The sequence below is a fragment of the Trametes versicolor genome, assembly GCF_000271585.1.
Source record: "Trametes versicolor FP-101664 SS1 unplaced genomic scaffold TRAVEscaffold_7, whole genome shotgun sequence".
Taxonomy (NCBI): Eukaryota; Fungi; Basidiomycota; class Agaricomycetes; order Polyporales; family Polyporaceae; genus Trametes; species Trametes versicolor.
Genome location: NW_007360327.1, coordinates 2,110,063 through 2,131,337, shown reverse-complemented (window position 1 = coordinate 2,131,337; position 21,275 = coordinate 2,110,063). Strand labels below are relative to the sequence as shown.

Genomic DNA, 21,275 nt, shown 5'->3' with positions numbered 1-21,275 from the left:
GGTCATGTGATCGACACGCGTCGTCTAAGCGCCCGCGATAGAGACGCGTTCGCGCGCGTCTATTCTGGCTTACGGAGCCGGCGTCCATGCCGGATAGCACTCCGAGTCGGAGTATCCCTGGACTCGTTCCGCCACCAGCGACCAAGGACCTCACCAAGTGACTCCAGTGTCTGTCTGCCATCCTGATGATACCTGCGAGACAGAAATAATGTCAATTACGGGATGTTTAAGGTATGTACCCCTAGGCATCGCTGAGCGAGGCACAGTACTCATCCTTCGCTCAGACGTTTGGGAAGGCGCACTCGCCGTGTCGCCGATGGCTCCTCGGAGATTGGTCAAGGGGATTTTACAGTGTGTATTCTTATCTCTCATATCCTTGACTGTTTGCTCAAAAAAACGACTCGACCGGGTGTCAGTTACGAGCCGTGCTTCTAGGGTTACTCATCGGATGCCTGCTATGCTTCACGAATCTATATTTCGGCCTGCAGACCGGATGGATTAGCATGTGAGTCATGTCGCACCGTGTACGCGATTCATATTCCGAACCGCTATAGGATGTCGCTGCAGTCCGCTCTCATCGGATTCCTGCTCTCGAAGTTCTTGCCCAAACCCATCACGGCGCAGGAGAACGTCGTTCTGCAGACGACGGCGGTTGCGACCGGCACGGTGAGTAATATCTACCAGATCCATCTCTTCGCGGCTGAAGAGACCTCGTAGATGCCGCTCGCGGCAGGTTTTGTGGGCATTCTGCCGGCTTTGGGACTGCTCGACGAGGAGCGCGATGGTGTACCGCCAATTCACCTCTCCTGGATAGCTGCAGTGGGTTGGTCATGCGCTGTTGCATTCTTTGGGTGCGTATCACGCTTCTGTATCGGAAATTCACAGGCTTCCCTCGGACATCTTGGCATTGCTGGACGAGCTTCCACGTTATGCCGCCCAGCGTGTCACGGATCGGAATCGTAGGATGGCAAAGCCATTGACGGACGCCGTCGCCAAAAGCACGCGTGCTGACCTACACAGGGCAGACCACTAGCTAATTCCTGTCCTGGATATGTCGGCAGCGGCTCAACGGTCTTCCACTTTTCTGCGTCTGGGTATGCTTGGGGGAAGGCCTCTAGTCGTTCAGGAATTTCTATGAGTGCCTGGACTTGATCAAGAATCGCGCCCCTGCTCGATGCGGCGTCAGTACATGCATGCTTAACAAGACTTCACAGGGTATTCCTCTCGCCGCCGCTGCGAAAACAAGTCATCATCGAAGAGCAACTTGCATTCCCATCCGGCACCGCTACGGGCCAGTTGATCTCCGTTTTGCACCATCTCCCTCCGCCCGAGACTACCGTACGTCATCGACGTGGCTATAACGTGCTTGCAACCAGCGAAGACGACGAGGCGATAGCCTATGTCGCTGAAGCGGATGAGGCGGACGCACTACATGCGCCTGAGGCCGAGGTTGCGGAAGAGGAGGGCTGGGGCGCACTGTCCTGGAGTTTCGCCGCTTCAGGGATAATGACGGTGGGTGCATACCACGAATGATGTACAATATGACGACTCACCAAGCAGCATATAGCTTGCTGCTTACTTCTTCCCCGTAGTGTTCTCCGTGCCGCTCTTCGGCTCATATCTGGCATCGGCGTGGCTATGGACGTTCACGCCCAGTCTGTCGTACATCGGCCAAGGCATCATCATGGGGTTCCCCACGACGCTTAGTATGAACCTTGTGAGGGTCTAGCCATCTCTCACAAAGCATATCTCACCGTATTGTAGGGCATGCTTGTCGGATGGGGCGTTCTATCTCCACTGGCCAAGCACTCGGGTTGGGCACCAGGACCCGTTGGTGACATGACTACGGGCTCACGCGGCTGGATCCTTTGGGTGTCCCTCGCGATCATGTGCTCGGATAGCTTGGTCTCGCTCGTCCCCGTCATCTATGAGATTGCATATACGAAGGTCTGGAAGGCTGCGATCGGACTACGGGACGACGACTCACCGGCGAAGGAAAGCAAAGAGGTCGAGACGGACGACAGGCTGGTCCCAACGCAATGGGTTTTGTGGGGTCTCGGAGGAAGCATCATATCGGGCACGGCGCTGGTGTGGCTGGTCTTCGGACACGAGGGCATCAAGCCGTGGGCGACCTTCATTGGGTTCATCATGGGTGGGCTGCTTAGTGTCCTCGGGTGCGTTGAAATCGCCTTTTCTAAGGTTTATGGCGTCGACTGAACGCAAATACTTGTGGCGGCAGTGTGCGCGCTCTAGGGGAGACGGATCTCAATCCTGTCAGCGGCCTCGGCAAGATCAGCCAGCTCTTCTTCGCCTGGATCCAGCCGGGCAACATCGTGGCCAACATTATCGCCGGCGGCGTCGCTGAGGCCGGTGCGCAGCAGTACGTGTTCTTCCTCGAGGGGAGCGGCGCGACGTATTGATTCCGTGACAGGGCGGGCGATCTTATGCAAGACTTGAAGACGGGTCACCTTATCCGCGCCTCGCCTCGTGCACAGTTCTTCGGGCAGTTGATCGGCTCGTGCCTGTCGATTGTCGTGACCACCACTGCATACACCTTGTACCAGCGCGCGTACGAAATACCAGGGCCTTCGTTCCCCGCGCCGACGGCATACGTGTGGCTCGGTCTCGCGCGGCTGCTTCGTGCGTGCTTCACATTCCTGCTCGTACGATTTTTTTACTTAGGCGGCGCACACAGGCGACGGCGAGCTCCCGCAGAAGAGCGGCGAGTTCATGGGCATCTTCGCCGTCCTGTTCTCCATCATCGCAGGGTTCAAGACGTACGCCACTCGTGGGGGATCGCCATACGCGAAGTGGATTCCGTCGGGCGTGGCGTTCGCGATCGGCTTCCTCAACACGCCCTCGTTCTCGCTCGCACGGCTGATCGGGGGTATCGTCGAGCACGTCTACTACACGCGCGTCGGACGGGAGAATGGAGGGATCAAGCTGATCATCATTGCAAGTGGGTTCGTGCTGGGCGAGGGGGTGGTGAGCGTCATCTCGCTCGTGCTCCGCACTGCGGGTGTGGGCGTCGCGAGCTGCTGGGGCTGCGGCCACGGAATGTGTGGCGGCTGTCCGGCGCTCTGAGGACCACTTCCACCTGGCGCTCCGGCTCTGGGCCCGTCGTGAATCAACGACGTCTTCTGCATGGGGTTCGAAGGTGGACGGCCTGCTCGGCTGATGGATAGATGCTAGAGACGTGTACGAGTACAGTACCAGGTGCGAGCATTGCCGATTACCTCTCGTATAGTATTGCCTGGTTCTTCCTGCAGAATGGGCGCACGAGCTACACATCGCCCCAATTGTCCTGCCACGGGCCGACTGCGCTGCGGGGCGAGAACACCGGTGTGCACCAGGGCCAAGGTTTGTGTTTTGGCAGTACTCACGTAAAACGAAGCCGGTCATAGCGATGAGAGCGGGGGCGAGACATTCTTCCCTGCGTCGCACGCCATTAGCATGCAGAAGCTGTTGCTCAAACGTTCGTACCGTTCACATTACCGGCATTCGACCGACCAGAGGCGCCAAAATCGACTTCGACGTCCGGTTGATGCGCTCGCGTTCGTCGGCGCGAGAGAGAACAATAGCCAATGAGTATCTTCGGATAGCTCAGCTGCAGGATATGTCAAGGAGGTCCGGGATCAGCGGAGCCGAGTCTACATGGAGCACCTTCGGCGGGCGCTATATGTGGGCGGTGTTCCCGGATGGCGTCGGCCTGGGCGTAGCGCGGTGAGCCTCCGAGTTTGTGATGGTGGGGTATGAAGGAAGCTTGCTGAACATCGCCACTCCCTTTAGACTTTATCACATTCCAGGGGTGTGGGTTCACCGCCCCCCTCTGTTCGCGCCAGCCACTTTAGGCTCCCTTCAAGAAGAGGCACGGACTGCGCACGCAGTACGTTCACGAGCAGCAGTGCTTGTGCTCGGTTTGTAGCATGTATTGCCAATATGAAGATGCGCTGCACCGTTGAGTGAATCAGACCTTGCTGGGCGGTCGGTGTGGCGTTCGCGGTTCCCACGTTAGCGCTACCGCCGTGCAGGATCGCGCTACGGCGATGTCACGGTCTAGTACATTGTTTGTCAGGACCTACCCAGTCCCCGGCACAGGGCGCGCACTTCCTCCACGCAGTGCAGCGCGACCAGCGGAGAGGTGTGTCTATGGAGTTCTTGGCTTATACGTATTCCGGCTGACCTTCCGATGGAGTCTCGGAGGACTGTGTCAACATGAAACTGGTCCAAACGCTGGCTGCGCCGGCCAGGCGGCGAATACGTCTACGGACACGAGGACGCGTGCGCGATGGAGAGCCGTCTTAGACGATGGCTGGAGACGTGCCCGCTGACCGTGAATGGAGTCCGGAACTTTGTTGTGCGGTGTTGCGGCTCGGCGGAGAAGCGGCGCTCGGTGGCCATCCCCCAACGATGGATAGATTTCGGTGCTTCCCGCGTTCGGTGTGTGACTAGATGCGGCGGCGACTAGGACGAGTACCGGACACGCAGCTCTGGTGTGTATTTAGCGCGGAGTGGCGACCACACATATAACAAGGGTTGGTCAGGCTGATAGGTCCCCCATCTTTCAGATCTCCCTCTCTCACTGTACGCCGCCCCCACACTCAGAGTCTGGTTGGATCACTGATTTGCCGCACACAGTTCACCTACTCAATATGTCCTCCACCGTCCCCGCTTTCGATCCCGCCAATGTTCAGGGCGATATTCTGTAAGGATCCGGCTTGACTCCATGTCGAGTAGGCTGCTGACTGTTGTCCAGTGTCGGTCTCCCCAAGAAGGCCCAGCAGTACATCATCTTCCAGATTGATGACAACGTCACCGGCTTCAGGAAGGCCCTCAACAACCTCATCCCTCTGATCACCACGACCACCCAGGTACAGCAGGACCGCACCAAGATCGCCAACAACAAGAAGGCGGCGAAGGAGCAGGGCAAGACCCCCGCATTGATCAAGCTTTCCGGCGTGAACGTTGCGTTCTCCCAGGCTGGCTTGACGAAGGTGCGGTGATCCATGTCCTCACCCCGATACCCCTGCTCATTTGCTTGCAAATTTAGCTGGGAATTACCGATGACCTCCTCGACCCTGCGTTCAAAGAGGGCCAGCTGGCCGACGCTCAGAACCTGGGTGATCCGGGCTCGACTGCGAGTGGCAAGTTCGTTCCCGACTGGCTCCCCGCCTTTTTGCAGGGCAACATCCACGGTGTGATCCTCATCTCGGGCGATTGCAATGCGACCATCGCCGAGACCCGTGTTGTGATCGAGCGCATCTTCAGCGTCGGCGCCTCCAACGCCACCCTCCATGAAGTGACCACGCTCATAGGCAAGGTTCGCCCCGGCCTCGAGGATGGCCACGAGCAGTACGTCAGCTCTTCTCTCAGATGTGGGGAACAGTTCTGATACGGCGGTACAGTTTCGGTTTCCTCGACGGTATCTCGCAGCCCGCGATCGAGGGCATTGACACGAACCCCAACCCCGGACAGGAGACTGTCCGCCAGGGCATTATCCTCCTCGGCCGCGACGGTGACGGCACTACGGGCCGCCCTTCGTGGGCGATCGATGGCAGTTTCCTTGCCCTCCGTTACCTCTTCCAGCTGGTCCCGGAGTTCAACAACTTCCTCAAGGGCAACGCCCTCACGGGCAACGGTCTCACGCCGGACCAGGGGAGTGAGCTCCTCGGCGCTCGCCTCATGGGCCGCTGGAAGAGCGGTAAGGCATCCCACCCACGGGCCATTATCTGTGTCGCTCTGTACTGAACCCTGTGTTCATAGGCGCGCCGATCGACCTTGCGCCCACTCAAGACGACCCCGCGTTGGGCGCGGACGCTTCCCGCAACAACAACTTCCGGTACGCCTTCACCGATGACCAGACGACCACCATTCGTTGCCCCTTCGCGGCGCACACGCGCAAGACCAACCCTCGCGCGGATCTCGAGGACCCGCCGATCAGCTTTTCCACGGAGACGCGGCGCATCATCCGCCGTGGTGTTCAGTTCGGTGATGAAGTGACTCCGCAAGAGGCGGCCTCCGGCAAGACGGCGCTCGACCGGTATGCTTCTCTTTAAAAAAGTTCCACTTAGCGCATCTAAACTGTGATCCTAGTGGCCTCATCTTCGCCGCATACCAGAGCACCATCCCGAACGGCTTCCAGTTCATTCAGAAGAGTGAGTGATCTATCGCAACCGTTCCCACAATGCAGCCATCTTACTCTCTTGCACCTAGGCTGGGCGAACACCGTCAGCTTCCCCCCCAACAAGCCTTTCACCCCCGGTTTCGACCCCATCATCGGTCAGACCAACGACGACTCAGTGCGCACCCTCGCCGGCACGGACCCGAACAACCAGACCGCCGAGCTCTCGCTCCCCACGGACTGGGTTCTCCCCAAGGGCGGCGAGTACTTCTTCTCGCCCTCGATCCCGGCTCTGCGCACGAAGTTCGCGCTCGCGGCTTGAGGGTTTGCGATACCGGAGTCCCGGAGGTCACCGTCCTAGGAAGCGCGTCGGTTGATTTCTTGGATGCACTGTAATACTCGGATTAGTTGTCGCACTCGATTGATGGACTGAACATGTATGTACCATGATATGCCTTGCAGAGACCGTGTATCACATCGAATTATCGGACTCAACGTCGTGTAACTCCTGGGAACAGCATACTAGTTTATGAGTGTGTCCGCAGCATCTGCGCCCTTCTCCGTAAAACGCACCTCTTCCAATTCCGAGGCTGACTATTTCCCGGCAGCTATCGACGCGCACCACGAGTCTTGAACCGCCCGTATCGGAACGACCTCTAATTGGCGCCCCTGCGCGCCCTCAGCCACGCACCACCATTGAGCCTGTCCATCCCCCGCCAAAAGTTCCGCATCGTACACGTCCTCGTACCAGCCACAGACACCTTGCCCCCCGTCCAAAATGTCAGCTTTTGGCGGGATTTGCGCGAAGCCGACGTGTTGCAATGAGGGTATCGCGCTCGCGACGTGGTGAGCAAAAGCGTGTATGATGTGCGTGATCGGGCTGAGATGGGCAGGAACGGAACCATTTACGTCGATGGCGCGTAGCTGGTCGAAGGCGGTCCTGATGCGATAGTTTTGGTGCTCGACTACGATCGAGAGGCTGACCAGAGGCGGAAGCTTGTCCGCGCAGGCCATCAGCTCTCTCTGCAACATCCAATTATAAACGTGAGCATCTGCCGGAAAACGCATGACATTGCGCGCACTTACCAGGATGTGCGACAAGAAGATTGTGGCGGAGTCGGACTCGAGTGTATCCATGGCAGAGAACATTGTGAGCGGCGTTACGCGGAAAATGAGCATGAGGCACCGGAGCGTCGGTGCAGCCCGCCCGATGCCCGCCCAGAAATCTTTCCCTATGAGTGGAATGTCGACGACGAAGCACAAGCCAACAGGGTCTATGCAGCGGATAGCATCCACAAGTTCTCGGAGTCGACCGTCCGCCATGATTTTCACCACGCCTCCGAGGAGGCGGAGGTACGAGACCCGTGGAAAACGTTTGGAGTGATTGAGGACCTCGGAAGGGTGTGCCTCGAGATGCTTGAGTCTCCGCAGTAGTACCGCATTATCCTCATTCCGAGGTTGGACAGTGTGTTCCGAAGATGTCTTGATGATCTCTGCGGCAGGAAAGAGAGGGTAGAGATCGAAGGGAATGCTCGTTGGGTGGATTAGCCTGAGGATGCGGATGGCAGGGAAAGGGACACATTCTGATGCAGCCGTCGAAGCGGGGACGTCGGGGAGGTTGGCAAAGACTTCCAGCGTACGCAGAGAGTTGCGGAGATGAGATATTGCGGACAGGACCCCTTGGAGGCGGGGTGTTTGCACCTGCATGGCGAGCAGGTAGCCGTCAACGGACAACTGGAGATGTCGTAAAGGAGACTCTATTGTACATAGCACCGCTAGCGCAGCATCGTCGTAGGTTCGGAGATGCAGCCTGACCAGATGCTTCAGCGTAGCGATTGATGCACCAACGCATGTGTTGCGGTAGAAAAGGAGAAAAGGATTGAGATCGAGGGCCCGGAGATTCCGCGCCGCGGAGATGATTTCCGCAACCATTTCCTGGAGTTCCCGCATCGTTCCGTCTCCGCTGTGAAAGGCTATGTTCGACCCCGGCCAGAAGCGGAGGGACTTGATGGACAGCGCAAGGTCTTTTCGATGCCGCTTGTCGTTTTCGAGCCATGCGCGGAACTTCCGGACATGAGTCGGCGTGAGCAGCTGCATACTGGACAGAACTTGTTGATAAGCAATGTCGTGTAGGTCCTTGCATGTGAGAGAGAGACGAAACGCGTCGCACGAGTCAAGTTCGCATATAATCAGCTGTAGCGAGTCGGCGTCGAGGCGAAGGATGGCCGACATCTTCTAGGGTGATTTTCCTAGAGCTATGTGAGCAGACTTGGGGTCGAGAAGGAGCTTGTCCGAGCTCCAGAACGGACATTGCGCAAATCGCGCCTCGGGGGTTATAGTATAACCATTCCGTGCATGGTTGGAGCAATCCATCTTGCTTCGGAAATTGCCGAGAAGTGCCGTTACCCGCTCCTCCGCCAACTTCTCACTCCGGACTACTGCAGATCGGCTCCAGTGGATTTTGATTTTCAGAGTAAGTTTCCTGGAATGACCTTCCTGGTAATTCACATCCAACATGCAAAACGGTATCTATACAATCGATCGATGACTTCAAGCAATATGCACCACCTGGTAGTTGAAGTTACACACGCCGCTCGTGTCCGACACAACGTCCTGCGTACTGCTTCCCGCACCCATGATCGATCCATCCGCCGCCACTAGCTCGATGCGCTGCGATCCCGTCCGGATCGGCACTGACGCAAAGTTCAGCCCCGGCTTAGTCGCCAGCGTCGCGACCACGGTGCCTCCGCTGGTCACCCGCAGCGTCACTCCGGACGAAGTCGACGGTAGCAGCATCGCGATATTAATGAGGTCTTGCGCGTTCTGCCATCCGCTCGGCTTCCCGAGACCGTCTCCGGAGCACGAGGCGGCCTTCAAGAGCGGCCGGTACCAGAACGCTCCGGCAAACGCGCCGAACGGCGTCACGGAGGAGAGGCTGGTCGCGCCGTTCTTGTACGCGACGATGAACGGCGCGAGGACGTCCTGCCAGTGCGTGTGGTCGTAGCCGTTCGAGTACGCCTGGATGGCGGGCGCGCCCGCGATCGCCTCCGGCCAGCAGTTGCCGATGTAGTGACTTTCGCCAGAGTCGTTCCAGGTGATGATTTCTACGAAGTCTGGCTGGAGCGCGAGGACCTGGGCGATGCGCAGCGGAAGGTTCAGCTCGCCAATGCGGTACCAGTTCTGACCGCCGTCGATGTGCTTGAACTGCACGGATGAGAGTGCTGAGGGATCCTCCGTCAGCGCGGCACATATCAATGGGGAGCTAGACGTACGCATCATGTAGAGCTTTCCCGCTGCGCGGGCATTGGTCAAGGCGGTCTGGTCCTTGGAGGAGCTGACGTTGACCAGACCATCCGATACCTCCGGCCACGCGCTCTCCCAACTCATAACCCCATCGACGACTGGGTAGTTGTTGAAGAAGTTGGCGTCGTACGTAGCGCCACCATAGTCGTCGAAGTCGGGTACGAAGAAGGGGTTGATTCCTTGCGAGCTGAGGATGTCCTTAAACTGGGCTTGCCACCCAGCGTTCGGGCTGCTCGCTCCGAAGGACTTCGCACCGCCGTTGAAAGTGCTGACGAAGGGCCGGTTGTCATGTCGATAGTACGCCGGGTTGTTCTGGTACTGATTGAAGAGGGGGAGGAAGGTCGACGGCTGATCGATGACGGACATGTCGAACGAGAAGAACAGCTTGAAGTTGTTGGCCGCGGCGGCAGTGAAGAGCAGCTGGATGGCGTCCGTGGCCCACGAGGCCGACGGATCCTGCACGTTGAGTGCGAAGGCGTCCAGACTCATTTTCTGGGCATCTTGGACGTCTTTTACGGCTTCGTCGGCGCCGCCCATGCTACCGACCTAGAGTCGGTGGCGGTGTCACAAAGGTAAGTACTCGGGTAATAGAGCATCGTATTGGAGGGGATGACGATACTCACCAGGTAATGAGCGAAAACGCCCTTGAGAGCAGCATTTGTGCCCACAACGAGCGACGAGAGCGTGCCGAGGAGGGCGAGGGTAGAGGTTACAGAGAGGCGCATATTGATGACGCTGCTGTTGGAGGAGACACTCGGGCGTATATAAGCAAATGCACTCAACGCCTTGGTCGTGGAGGATCTCCGGAACAAATCCGCCGAGGCCAGCTAGAGCGTCACGAGGCGTGGTGGAGCTACATCGCGCATCGCTGTAGATGCCCAAGAATAGCGGGTGGATGCTTGGGCGAAGCAGCGATCCTACATCATGCCGCTTGACCACAGCAGTGACAGCACGTCTGATCTTTGAAAGCGTGTGAGTGCGGGTGAGAGCGTGATTGTGTGCAGTTGCCCTCTCGAGCACGAAGACGGTGCTGGTCATCACGAACCATCCCGAGGCGCATGGACAAACATGTTGCTTTAGCCTGTGATGTACTCATTCGAGAGTCATCAGGTCAAGATACATGCGGCGTATCTCCTTCTGCAATTCCTAGAACTGATGAAGAAAGCCTGGCTGTTCAACAAACTTTATGACGAAGTCACCGACGTCGATCAAAGGTATACCTATTGGCTTGGTACCTGGCAAAGTCGCTTCCAGACTCTGCGTTATGTACGCTCATCACCGTGATTCCAGAATTTGTTCCCCGCAGATCCTCCCATGATTAATTGTAAGAAGTATGCTCGAGTTGCGGTCGTGCTGGACATTTGAGGAATGTTGTGTTGACTGTCTCAGAGTTATGACATAGGACCTTAGGGAGTCGGTCGATGATGATGGAGTGAGTGTGAGTGAGGCCGAGTTGGGCTGATCTAAACGAGACCATCATTACCATACAGGTGGAGATAAGATAAGATCACTCCTTACATTGCAACCTCGAAAGGATTGAACTCCTTGACGAACCCGTTCAATGCGCAGCAAATAACGGACAAATAAATACTACACTATGTCCTTTCTTCCAATAGTCCTAGCCTCTGTAAATACCCTACGAAATGTCCGCAACCTCGTAATTGAAGTTGCATACTCCATCGGTCTCACCCACTACGTCCTTCGTACCGTCGCCCGCACCAATAACGCTCCCGTCGGCCCCAACGAGCTCCACACGCTGCGCGCCCAGCTGGATGGGCACTGTGGCCGCGTTCAAGCCCGGTGTAGTGGGGAACGTCGCAACGACATTGCCACCGCTCGACACCCGTACCGTCACGCCGGTCGAGTCCGCCGGGAGGAGCACCGCGAAACTCAGCTCGTCGACCGCGTTTTGCGCGCCATCGGGCTTCCCGAGCGGGTCGCTCGCGCACTGCGCGGTGAGGAGAAGGGGGCGATACCAGAATGCGCCGGCAAACGCGCCGAAGGAAGTGACGTCCGCCGCGCTTGTCGCGCCGTTCTTGTAGGCGACGATGAACGGCGCGAGGACGTTCTGCCACGCGGTGTGGTTGAAGCCGTCGGCGTAGGCCTGAATGGCGGGAGAACCGGCGATGGGCTCCGGGAAGATGTTGCCGATGAAGTGGCTCTCGCCCGAGTCGTTCCAGGTGATGATCTCGACGAAGTCGGGTTGGAGCTCGAGGACCTGTCCAATCCGCTGCGCGAGGTTGAGACCGCCCAGGCGGTAGAAGTTCTGGTTGGCGTCGATGTGCTTGAACTGGAAAGAGGACAGGGCTGCAAGGAGGTCAGCGTCATAGTCTTTCGATTGGGCAGGTTGTAAACGTACGCATCATGTAGACCTTTCCCGCGGCACGGGCGTTTGTGAGGCCGGTCTGGTCCTTGGCAGAACTGACATTGACGTGTCCCTCAGGCACCTCGGGCCAAGCAGACTCCCAGCTGAAGACGCCATCGACGACGGGGAAGTCCTGGAAGAATTGGGCATCGTACGTCCCGCCAAGCTGGTTGTTGAAGTCGTCGAAGTCCGGGACGAAGAACGGTTTCACGCCCGAGTTCGCGAGCACGTCGATGAACTGAGTCTGCCACCCCTGGTTGGGCGTGCTCTGACCGAAGGCAACGTTGCCGCCGTCGAACGTGCTGACGAATGGGCGGTTCTCGTGCAGGTAGTAGGCGGAGCTGCTCTGGTACTGCAGCAGGAGGGGAATGAAGGTCGAAGGGTCGTTGAGCGTGGTCATATCGAATGAGAAAAAGAGCTTGAAGTCGTTGGATTCGGCCGCGCTGAAGAGCAGCTGAATCGCGTTCGTGGCGAAGGGCGCGGTCGCGTCCTGCACATTGAGTGCGAACGCGTCCAGGCCCATCTGCTTAGCATCCTGGACGTCCTTGATGGCCTCGGATGCGTCGCCCAAGCTGCCGATCTAAAGAGGTGGAGTCAGAAAACTAGTATAATGTACAGACCACTGCAGTAGTAACTCACAAGGTAATGTCCAAAGACACCCTTCAAGTCCGCGTTAGCGCGGACGACAAGGGATGCAACGGCGAAAAGAAAAGCGAAGGCGGGTCTACCAGAGAAGCGCATACTGCAAAAAATCGTAGGGGATAATAGGAAAGTGGAGTCGGTCGATGGACATCGATGGTATTTGAGCAAAGCTAACCGCTGAGACGTCACTGCACTCAAACCCTATGCGAAAGCGTGGAGGATACACAATTTGATCTCTTCCCAGCATGTATCGTCAAGCTGGCAGACCGCGGTGGGGCCACCTGTACGATCGCCAATGATTAAACACTGAGTATTTTGATGGTGAGGTAGTAGTCAGCATCCTCGCAAAATACCAAAGAACACAAGCACGAAAGTGGCCTTAATTATGAGGCCCTAGGGAAACCGACAGCGGCCTGATGGGGGCTTGGGGTATAGAAGTGTGGTTGTGGCTTTGAGGGCTTTGACGCAGGGCGGCAAACCGTCAGCGACGTCAGATACAGCCCTTCTTGACGGGTCGGCCCATCTGCATCTTTTCGTGCGCAGTGAGATCAAATGAATTGCTCAGCGGCCGGGAAAGTACGCACCGTTCTAGTTCTGACACCGCCACTCCGATATGCGCCCGCGTTGATGACCCAAAAGATCGTCTCTTTGAACGGAGGTTGTAGACGGATCGCCGTCTTGCCGGCGTAGCAGTGCATAATGGTAGTAGTATGCATTGCTTCTGGTATGATTCGTCAATTTCCTGGTTTAAACTTGCTGATACTCAAGCTGTAGTTTAAAGTATACCTACGGCGAAGACGGTGCACCAAAGGACTCACCTAAATCGACTTGCATAGGGTTCACCGCCGCAGCGTAAGCATGACCATGATATGTTTGCATTGTAGCCGATCGCAGCGTCTCACCGGGCCTGGTGCCTGCGTTCGCAACAACATTGCCCGAAAACCACACTGTCCAACAATGTCAGCGGAAGAAGCAGCCTATGATCACACGGCCTCGGGTCTATTGAACCTTGTCGGCGACGTGAGTATCCATCTGCATCTCCAGAATATCGGAGGATCGCAGTGATGACCCGCTGCAGCGGCCTTCACTGCGTAGGTGGGATTTCCGTCCCGAGACAGTCGGGGAATATCAATTGCGAGGTTGTATGGTTCTATCTGGTTTTACCTAGCGTCGCAACGATTGCTGGCTTGGCATATAGCTGCATCGTCTCTGGCATCTGCACGGGTAGACTTCAATATGATGTACATAGATGATTCATAATGCGTAAGACTCACCGCGACAGAGGCTTTCAAGTGTACCCAGACGCTCATCAGCATAGCCGAAAACCAAAACAAAGCCGAGCAATCCGACATAGCCGAGCACTTCACCGTCCCAAGAACCAAACATCCCACCTCTCGGAATCCCTGTGCACGCAACATATCACAAGGGGCACACAACACAATGAAAGCTCGAAACGGAACAGGGCAGATAGATTCGCAGGCGGTCATGATCATAACGGTGTCGTAAGCGTGTCGAGAGCAGGGCGGGATACGTAGTAATAGATACACACAGGACCTGAAATCCAGGGGTAGAAGGTGTGGGATAGGAGTGTAGAGTGTGGGGCGTCGCAGGAGGGGTGTCGCGGAGGGGGGGTAAGGTAGAGGGAGGGGGTAGCACAAGGGGTATGCCCCGCCCGCGGGGGGTGTCGCAAGGAAGGAGAAGAGGAAGGGGCGGGTAGGGCGGGCGGGGCGGAAGGAGTAAGGGCAAGGGAACAGCAGAGTGGGAGGCGGAAGTGTAGGGAATAACTGATGGCAAAACGCAAGCAGCAGGCAAATGCAAAAGCAAAGGAAGCAAGGGGCACCAACCGCCGACCTGGCGTCGGCGGCCGCTCTAGATGGATGAGGAGCGGCGGAAAATGAAAGCATCACGGCAAGTCCACAGTGCGAGCAAGCGTCGTCCGCTCTAGCACGGTCAACACGGTCCGGGTATCACGAAGCAGCAAGGAACAAGGGGGCGGACGAGTCTCTACCATGGGGCGTCCTCGCGCACACGTCCATCGGACCACGCCTGGTTTTGGCCCATCGTGTTCCGCCACGGCAGCCGCGGGAAGTGCATCACCGCGCCCGTAATGGGGTCCGTCTGCGCCGTCGTCACACTCTCGTCCGTCAGGGTGTCCTCCGTATTGGCCGTTCCCCTCGTCCCCGTCGATGTCATCGTGCCCGACACGGTCGCAGGGAGAGAGCGCATCAGCATTGGCAACGGCGCGTCGGAGGGGTACGCAGGCGGGTAGCCCATCGCGTCCTCCCCGTGGGTATGTGCGGGAGGCGGAGGGGAACTGGGGAATCCGCGCCCCGGGAAGACAGCGGAGATGGGCGGCTCGGTGACCTCACCGACCTCGGCGCGACGCCGGCGGCGGTCTTCGGAGGAAATCGAGTTGGTGTGGGCAAGAGAGCCGCCACTGCTCCCTGTAGGACCGCGCGAGTGGGAGGAGTCTGAGGGGCGGGACGAGCCGGAGCCCGTCATGGTATGACGAGTTGACGCAGGCGCAGAGCCGGCTGGACTCATGGACGAGTTGGGGCTCAGGTGCGAGCGCATCGAGTGGAGCGATCCGCGCTCAGAGTGAAGGGCATCCCGGGGATGGACGACCATAGGCTATAAGTGAACCATAAGCAAACGCGTCCAATCAATCAAACTGATAGAGAACTCACTACGCCGAAGGTCGTCCTCCTGCCATCGCTCGGCCTGAAGCCTCCAGCGAGACTGCGCCATCCGTTGTCTGCAGAGGGAGGCTCATCCTCGAGAATGTCAATCCCGACGTGCGAAGTGCTGTCTGTCGCAGGGCTCGGCGAGCTGCTCGCATGCGAGTCGCGCCACACCCTCGGTGTGGGGAGCGGGACGAGACCAGGAGGGAACGTCGGCCGCGACGACGCCGCGCTGAACGGCGACGCCGGCCTGGGAGCGGGGATGTCCAGCACGTCCACCTCAGTGTAGTCGTCCTCCGGATGAGCCTGCGAGGCGGCGGGCACCTCCTCGTACGCTGGCGGCGCACTCGGGACCTCGGCGTACCGTACTTCGGGGGAAGACGATGAGCGTGGGACCTCGTGTGCGAGCGGGGACGGGTGCAGGTGCTGCTGCGGGACGGGCGGCACAGGGGGGACGGCCATTGAGCCAGAGACCGGGGTTCCCGCGGAGGAACGCGTGCCCATTGAGCTCGCGGGCCTCGACTGCGCGTCATAGAATACCGTGTTCCCGCTCGTCGCACTCCGTGCGCTGACGGACGAGATAGGCCGTTCGTCGTTCGTGCCGAACCCAAGGCCGGAATCTTGTCTGAGTCGTCTACCCAGGCTGTCTGCGGCGGCGGGCTCGAGCGGAGACGCACGCGCGAAGGAACCGGGGCGTGACCGTGAGCCGGTTCCCGAATGCGAGCCGTTGCGGGAGTGGCGGGGAGGGGTGCGCGTGTACGGGTCAGACGTAGCAGCAGCAGCGGTGTCTGGATCAGCATACGACAATGGCCGCGAGCCTGTGGGAGTAGCACCAAGGAAAGACATGCGCTTGAACCAGCTGAGTCGCCCAAGGTTTGCCAGACGGTCCAGTGCGAGCGTACTCGGGGCTGCCATGCTTGAACTGCCTGCGCCATTGTCTGCTGGGGGGTTAATCCGACTGACCTTGACGCGGCGGGCGGTGAGAAGCTCTGCGCCCTCCTCCTGGGGATCCGTGCCGATGCTGCCGAGCGACTTCTCAGACGTGAGAGAGCGCGCCTCTCTCGACTTTTGCGAGCGGAGAGAGGGGTGGACGGAGACCCGGTGCGAGGCATTACCCCGGTTGTTGTCGTAGTTCAACGGCGGCGGGGGGATGAGCGGGGCCTCCTGCTCGCTGGACGTACTGGGCGCAACGACGCGGATGCTTGCGTAGGGCGGGGCATCAGCGAACTGCTCTTCGAGCCGCAGCTGCTCCTCAGGGGAGATGATGTGCCCGCCTGGCTTCCGCACCGAGTGATGTGTCGAAATAGAACCTGTCCGCGCGGCGGCGGGAAGGCTCACGAGGGTGTCCGTGTCCGTGCGCGTCTGCGCCATGTCCGTTCCGCCGCTGCGGGCACTGCGACGGGTCAGGAATGGGTCCTCTTCCTCGCCGCTGCCGCGCGGAGAGCCCTCGCCAGGGCTGCGCCGTCCGCCCTCCGGTCCCTCATCAGGATCGACCATCTCCCAGCCTGTCCAGATAGGCGTGTTTCGCGGGCCACCGCGAGATAGCAGCGACAGCAGCGTCGTCTGTCGGTTCCAGAAGCTGGAGGACGGGTGCCCGTTGGGGGCCGCATCATGTCGGCGTCTGTTCTGGCGGAGGAGGAATATGATGGCGATGAGGACTAGAAGCAGCAACGTGCCAAGGACGCTGCCGAGGATCGCGCCTAGAGTGGCTGGTGAGATCCCGTGGGCAGCTCCTGCTATTGCTGCACTGCTTGATGCTGCAGGTGCCGATGAGGTGCTGGTCGTTGACGCCGACGCTGTAGAGGCGGAGGATATGGTAGGGGTGGATGATAATGAGGTAGAGGCGGAGGGTGCGGTGGTGATAGCGGACGTGACGAGAGAGCTTGATGGCGTCGGCGTAGCCGTCGCAGAGGGAGTGGTGCTTGTCGATGCTGGTGAAGTTAAGCCACCGTACGTCCAAACTCCATCAGTGCCCAGTGGGATCTACAGTGGATGCAATACGTGAGCATCAATGCACGTCGGATAAACTTCACAAAAAAGCGCGATGACGATGCGCTCTTCCCCTCCTGTCGCGTCAAAACGCCAATCTTGCCATTCCTCGGACGCACGTCCGCAAGACACGTGCATGATAACAAACGCGACAGGTGCAAGGCCACAAGACCGCACGTCACCCGCACCGACCCTCCAGCAGCAGAAAGCGAGGCAATAGGCGACTCACACTCGGACCGTAGTACGTGAGCGGCAACGTGAGGAGCCTGGAGGACGTCAAGACGCTGCCGTCCGTGAGGGTGACGAGGGTGGTGGAGAGCGTGAGCCACGAGGGCAACACCTGGGTCGGGGCAGCCATGGGCGAGGTCGTGAAATGAAGGGGGGTAAAGGGAGCGAAAAGGGTCGCTGGTCGAAGGCGTGAAGGTCAGTAGAGAACGTGGGGGGCGTGGGTCCTGCGGGGATTGAGTTCGGAAGGTGAGCTTCTCTCCGCGATCGCACGATCTAAAGCGGGCGTACAGTGGAGGTTGGGTGGGTTTATGCGTGTAGGGTGCGCAAGCGCTGCGTTCGGACGGTCTGGAGGAGGAGGGAGGAGAGGCGGAGGCGGAGAGGAGGGAGGGAGGGAGGAGGAGGAGAGCGCAAGACGCGAAGGACGGCCTCGCCGCTAACGCCGGGTTCAATATCCTTTGCACGTCACGTGCCCTACGCGAGATAGAGGCGCCCAATATCTGGACGCGCTTGGGGTCCGAGTACTCGCTCTCCTCTCTTCTCTCATCTTGCTTGTGCTCAGAGCCCTCTAGGACGCGCGCACGACAATGTTTTCCCCCACAAACCCCACCGGGAGCCTCGGAGAAGTTCGCCTACTTTCAGCCTCTCACGCGACACAACTGAACGAAACTCACGTCCTGTTTACTCTCATCGTTTGTTCGCATCAACTGCCTGAATTTTGTACTGGTACATATACATCAGCTCTTTCGCATGTATAATGCACATGGACTGGACTTGGACACTGACTACGACGCGTCGTAACGCGTCTCAGCCCACTCTGCACGTGCTAAGAACATGAACGAAGCTTGTAAGTCTCGGACTCTCACGGCCGCGACACATGCGCAACTCGGCATCATTCCTTCAAATTCCTGTCCCCATGGGCGAACAAAGACCAACACGAGGTCGCCAGCCTCGCGCCCTCGACGCCCTGATCTCCCCATCATCCTCCCCCACGCCTCTCGTCCAGGGATAAATCAGCGACCGCAGCGCGAACTCCCCCACTTCGCACCACCATGGTCTCCCAGGCTGTCGTTAATGCGTTCGCCGTCGTCGGTGCCGTGCTCTCACTCCCCCTGGCCCTCCGCTTCCTGAGCTTCATATGGCTCTACTTCCTCCGCCCGAACATGGTCCATCGATACGTCCATGGGGGGTACCCGTACGCAGTCATCACAGGTGCGACGGACGGTATTGGACGTGCGGTAGCATCGGAGCTGTATACGCGCGGCTTCAATCTCATTCTGCATGGGCGCAATGAGAAGAAGATGGAGAAGGTCCGGCAGGAGCTGCTGCATCTCCGGGATCCCAGCGCTCAGGGGGTCGTCAAATACTTTATCGCGGACGCCACGAAGCCCGGACACGACTTTGAGAAGTTGCTCGAGCCGTTCAAGAACTTGAACATTACGCTCGTGATCCATAACGTTGGTGGCTCAGGTGGCGTGCAGGCGGAAAAGTATGTGCATTCTCTCCACCATACCCCCTCTGCGCCCCCAAAGAAAGTCCACGCGCAATGCTAACGCTCCATCTTGCAGGCTCGACGAGCGCCCCGAAGAATACATCCACAACCTCGTGCGCTGGAACGCGCTCTTCCCGCTCCTCCTCACGCGCGTGCTCCTCCCGCAGCTGCGCCGCTCGGCCAAGCACGGGCCCGTGCTCGTGCAGTTCGTCGGCTCGCTCGCCAGCGACATCTCCCCGCCGCGGCTCTCGATCTACGCGGCGTCGAAGCGGTTCCTGGAGGCGCTCGTGCGCGGGCTGGACAACGACGAGCAGAACTTCGAGGAGCCGACGGGCGTGTGCTTCACGTACCTCGCGGTGGGCCCGGTGAACTCGGCGTCGATGCCGCAGAAGCCGAGCCTGAACACGCCGACGAGCGAGCAGTTCGCGCGCGCGATCGTGAGGAGGACTGGGTGTGGAAGGAGGCGGGTCGCGCCGTATTGGATGCACTCGGTGTCGACGTTTGTGGTGGGGGGGCTTGGCGAGCGCACGGTGGACTATTATACTGCGCAGGAGATGAAGACGTTGATTGGTGTGTACGCAAAGGGCGAGTGAGCTCTCTGGGTATCATTTGCTCAGGTTGTTCACCAAACATGTTGTAAGACTGGAATATATGGTTGCGTTTCCGATGTTCACGCAAGTGCTGCGTGCACACACTGAGTGCGGAGGACGGGTGCTGCGGGCTGCGGGGTTACCGTATGAACCGAATCTCGATGGACCCTAACCCGAGCTACGGACACGTCCTGCCACTCTGCACGCCCTCCTGCGGACCTGTGCGCAGCTCGAACGTTCTACCGGAACGAGCCATGGGGCATCCTGGCTATAGCCTCGACGCCGGCATACGCCTCCTGCACCTCTTCCCCGACTCCACATCTCTCGGCACGACGCCCCCACCAACGCGATGTCGCGCATCCGTCTCGACTCGATCTCCTCGCTCATTTTCTACAAGGACACGCTAACAGCCTCGCGCCGCGCGCCGGCTGTTCAGCAGCTCAAATGTCTCGGCGAGCCCTGCCAGCTCTATAGGCCCGACGTTGTGCGCTGCGTCAGTTTAGGCGGGTCCGACACTGACGTATCGTGGAAGGTGCGTCTCGCGTTCTGGCCATTGCATCTACAGAGCAGAGAGCGCTTATATGCTACGCGGAATGACAGTGCGATGCAGATTTACCTGAGGCTCTCCGGTTCGGCGCCGTAGAGGTCCTCTGTGAGGGATGGGAAGGTCCTAGCGACCCCTACATCCTTAAGGGTGCGCACCTGAACGTTCAGTTATCCGTGCAGGTCTAACTATGCACTCAGGCTCATGCGGGCTGGAATACCGCCTCGTCCAGATCCCTGACGCCCTCCGCCGGCCAGGCGCGGACGACCCCGCATACCGCGGCCGTCTCTCCAGCTGGCTATACGGTACGTCCCCTCCCCACCCGCTCCCGCTATGCCACGCTCACCCTGCCGCAGACCCCGCAGCAGCATTCTTCATGCTCCTCTGGATCGCCGTCCTCGCCTTCATCCTCTACAACTTCCTCGCCTCCTACCTCCGCCCCGGGACACCCGCGCCCCTCGGCGGCGGCCCCTCCCGCCGCCCATGGTGGGGTCCCGGCTCTGGCTCTGGCCCGGGCGGGTTCTTCGACGCCCGCCCGGACGACTTCGACGACGCGCCCCCGCCGTACACTACGACCAAGCGGTCCTCCGGGGGCGGCTGGCGCCCGGGCTTCTGGTCTGGGGCGGCGCTTGGCGGGCTGGGGGCGTTCTTGGCGAACCGCCCTGCCCGCCCAAGAGCGCCGACGAGCATGTACGATTGGGAGGGCGACCGCGCGTTCCAGCAGACGAGGCCGGCGCCGGCGAGTTCGTCGGGGGGTTCGTGGGGCGCTGGCGCGGGTGCGCCCCGTAGGCGTGGGGGCTGGGATGAGGGGGACCGGGGAGAGGGGTCGTCTAATTTGGGGAGTATGAGGACCAGTACGGGGATGGGGAGCTCTAGGGTGCGGTGAGGCGCCTTGGAGGGTGGTTCTGGTGATATTTCCTGTGTAGGTTCGAAGATTCTACAAGCGCTTGGGCGTTGGGATTGACCGATCAAGGAAGACGGACGGTATCGTGGTGCGCGATTCGGCTTTATGTACAACATCCAGCGCGCACCGAGCTGCAGTGAATCCAACATGATGGTCAGTACGGTGAGATGAGCACCGGAGGGCGTCTGTCAAGATTCCGCGGAGGCCGACAAGAACTTAACACCGAACGCACGTTGGTCAGTGCTTCTGCGGTGTTGGCCGCGATTGGGGCCGATGACCTGTGCAGATACCTGCAGGTTGCGCAGGGTGTTGCAGCTCTTCAAGTTCTCCACATCATTACAGTAAGAATACTTCGAGGCGCATGTCTGAAATCAATTTCCTCCATACTCGGCAACGTACCACAGCCTGGGATGACTCTG

The 21,275-nt window shown here is 59.1% G+C and overlaps 8 protein-coding genes across 8 annotated transcripts; 4 read left to right on the top strand and 4 right to left on the bottom strand.

The window, feature by feature from the left end:
- Positions 1-136: 136 nt before the first annotated feature.
- On the top strand, positions 137-3,660 carry TRAVEDRAFT_72801 (OPT oligopeptide transporter). Its single transcript, XM_008041680.1, has 12 exons — positions 137-231; positions 285-351; positions 417-505; positions 555-666; positions 718-851; positions 1,215-1,512; positions 1,568-1,717; positions 1,765-2,174; positions 2,240-2,380; positions 2,432-2,640; positions 2,696-3,342; positions 3,397-3,660. The coding sequence occupies exons 1-11, from the start codon at positions 209-211 to the stop codon at positions 3,082-3,084; spliced, it is 2,022 nt and encodes a 673-aa protein (XP_008039871.1). The 5' UTR covers positions 137-208; the 3' UTR covers positions 3,085-3,342; positions 3,397-3,660.
- Positions 3,661-4,652: 992 nt separating this feature from the next.
- Positions 4,653-6,443, top strand: DyP1 (peroxidase TAP; the record flags this gene model as incomplete). Its single annotated transcript, XM_008041185.1, has 7 exons — positions 4,653-4,705; positions 4,757-4,994; positions 5,051-5,352; positions 5,406-5,701; positions 5,764-6,040; positions 6,094-6,155; positions 6,214-6,443. 7 exons carry the CDS (start codon positions 4,653-4,655, stop codon positions 6,441-6,443), a joined length of 1,458 nt encoding a protein of 485 aa, XP_008039376.1.
- A 272-nt stretch (positions 6,444-6,715) lies between these two features.
- TRAVEDRAFT_48869 (uncharacterized protein) lies at positions 6,716-8,218 on the bottom strand (the record flags this gene model as incomplete). The annotated part of the gene is made up of 2 exons (XM_008041184.1): positions 6,716-7,144; positions 7,208-8,218. The coding sequence occupies 2 exons, from the start codon at positions 8,216-8,218 to the stop codon at positions 6,716-6,718; spliced, it is 1,440 nt and encodes a 479-aa protein (XP_008039375.1).
- Positions 8,219-8,671: 453 nt separating this feature from the next.
- TRAVEDRAFT_125375 (glycoside hydrolase) lies at positions 8,672-10,149 on the bottom strand (the record flags this gene model as incomplete). The annotated part of the gene is made up of 3 exons (XM_008041679.1): positions 8,672-9,342; positions 9,394-9,970; positions 10,048-10,149. The coding sequence occupies 3 exons, from the start codon at positions 10,147-10,149 to the stop codon at positions 8,672-8,674; spliced, it is 1,350 nt and encodes a 449-aa protein (XP_008039870.1).
- A 911-nt stretch (positions 10,150-11,060) lies between these two features.
- TRAVEDRAFT_48867 (glycoside hydrolase) lies at positions 11,061-12,530 on the bottom strand (the record flags this gene model as incomplete). Its single annotated transcript, XM_008041183.1, has 3 exons — positions 11,061-11,731; positions 11,784-12,369; positions 12,429-12,530. 3 exons carry the CDS (start codon positions 12,528-12,530, stop codon positions 11,061-11,063), a joined length of 1,359 nt encoding a protein of 452 aa, XP_008039374.1.
- A 1,480-nt stretch (positions 12,531-14,010) lies between these two features.
- Positions 14,011-17,459, bottom strand: TRAVEDRAFT_72798 (uncharacterized protein; the record flags this gene model as incomplete). Its single annotated transcript, XM_008041678.1, has 3 exons — positions 14,011-15,062; positions 15,119-17,095; positions 17,331-17,459. 3 exons carry the CDS (start codon positions 17,457-17,459, stop codon positions 14,436-14,438), a joined length of 2,733 nt encoding a protein of 910 aa, XP_008039869.1. The 3' UTR covers positions 14,011-14,435.
- An 845-nt stretch (positions 17,460-18,304) lies between these two features.
- Positions 18,305-19,489, top strand: TRAVEDRAFT_169846 (NAD-P-binding protein). The gene is made up of 2 exons (XM_008041677.1): positions 18,305-18,815; positions 18,895-19,489. Exons 1-2 carry the CDS (start codon positions 18,379-18,381, stop codon positions 19,409-19,411), a joined length of 954 nt encoding a protein of 317 aa, XP_008039868.1. The 5' UTR covers positions 18,305-18,378; the 3' UTR covers positions 19,412-19,489.
- Positions 19,490-19,586: 97 nt separating this feature from the next.
- Positions 19,587-20,922, top strand: TRAVEDRAFT_150485 (DUF1183-domain-containing protein). Its single transcript, XM_008041676.1, has 4 exons — positions 19,587-19,940; positions 20,009-20,102; positions 20,153-20,257; positions 20,309-20,922. Exons 1-4 carry the CDS (start codon positions 19,758-19,760, stop codon positions 20,836-20,838), a joined length of 912 nt encoding a protein of 303 aa, XP_008039867.1. The 5' UTR covers positions 19,587-19,757; the 3' UTR covers positions 20,839-20,922.
- Positions 20,923-21,275: the final 353 nt, after the last annotated feature.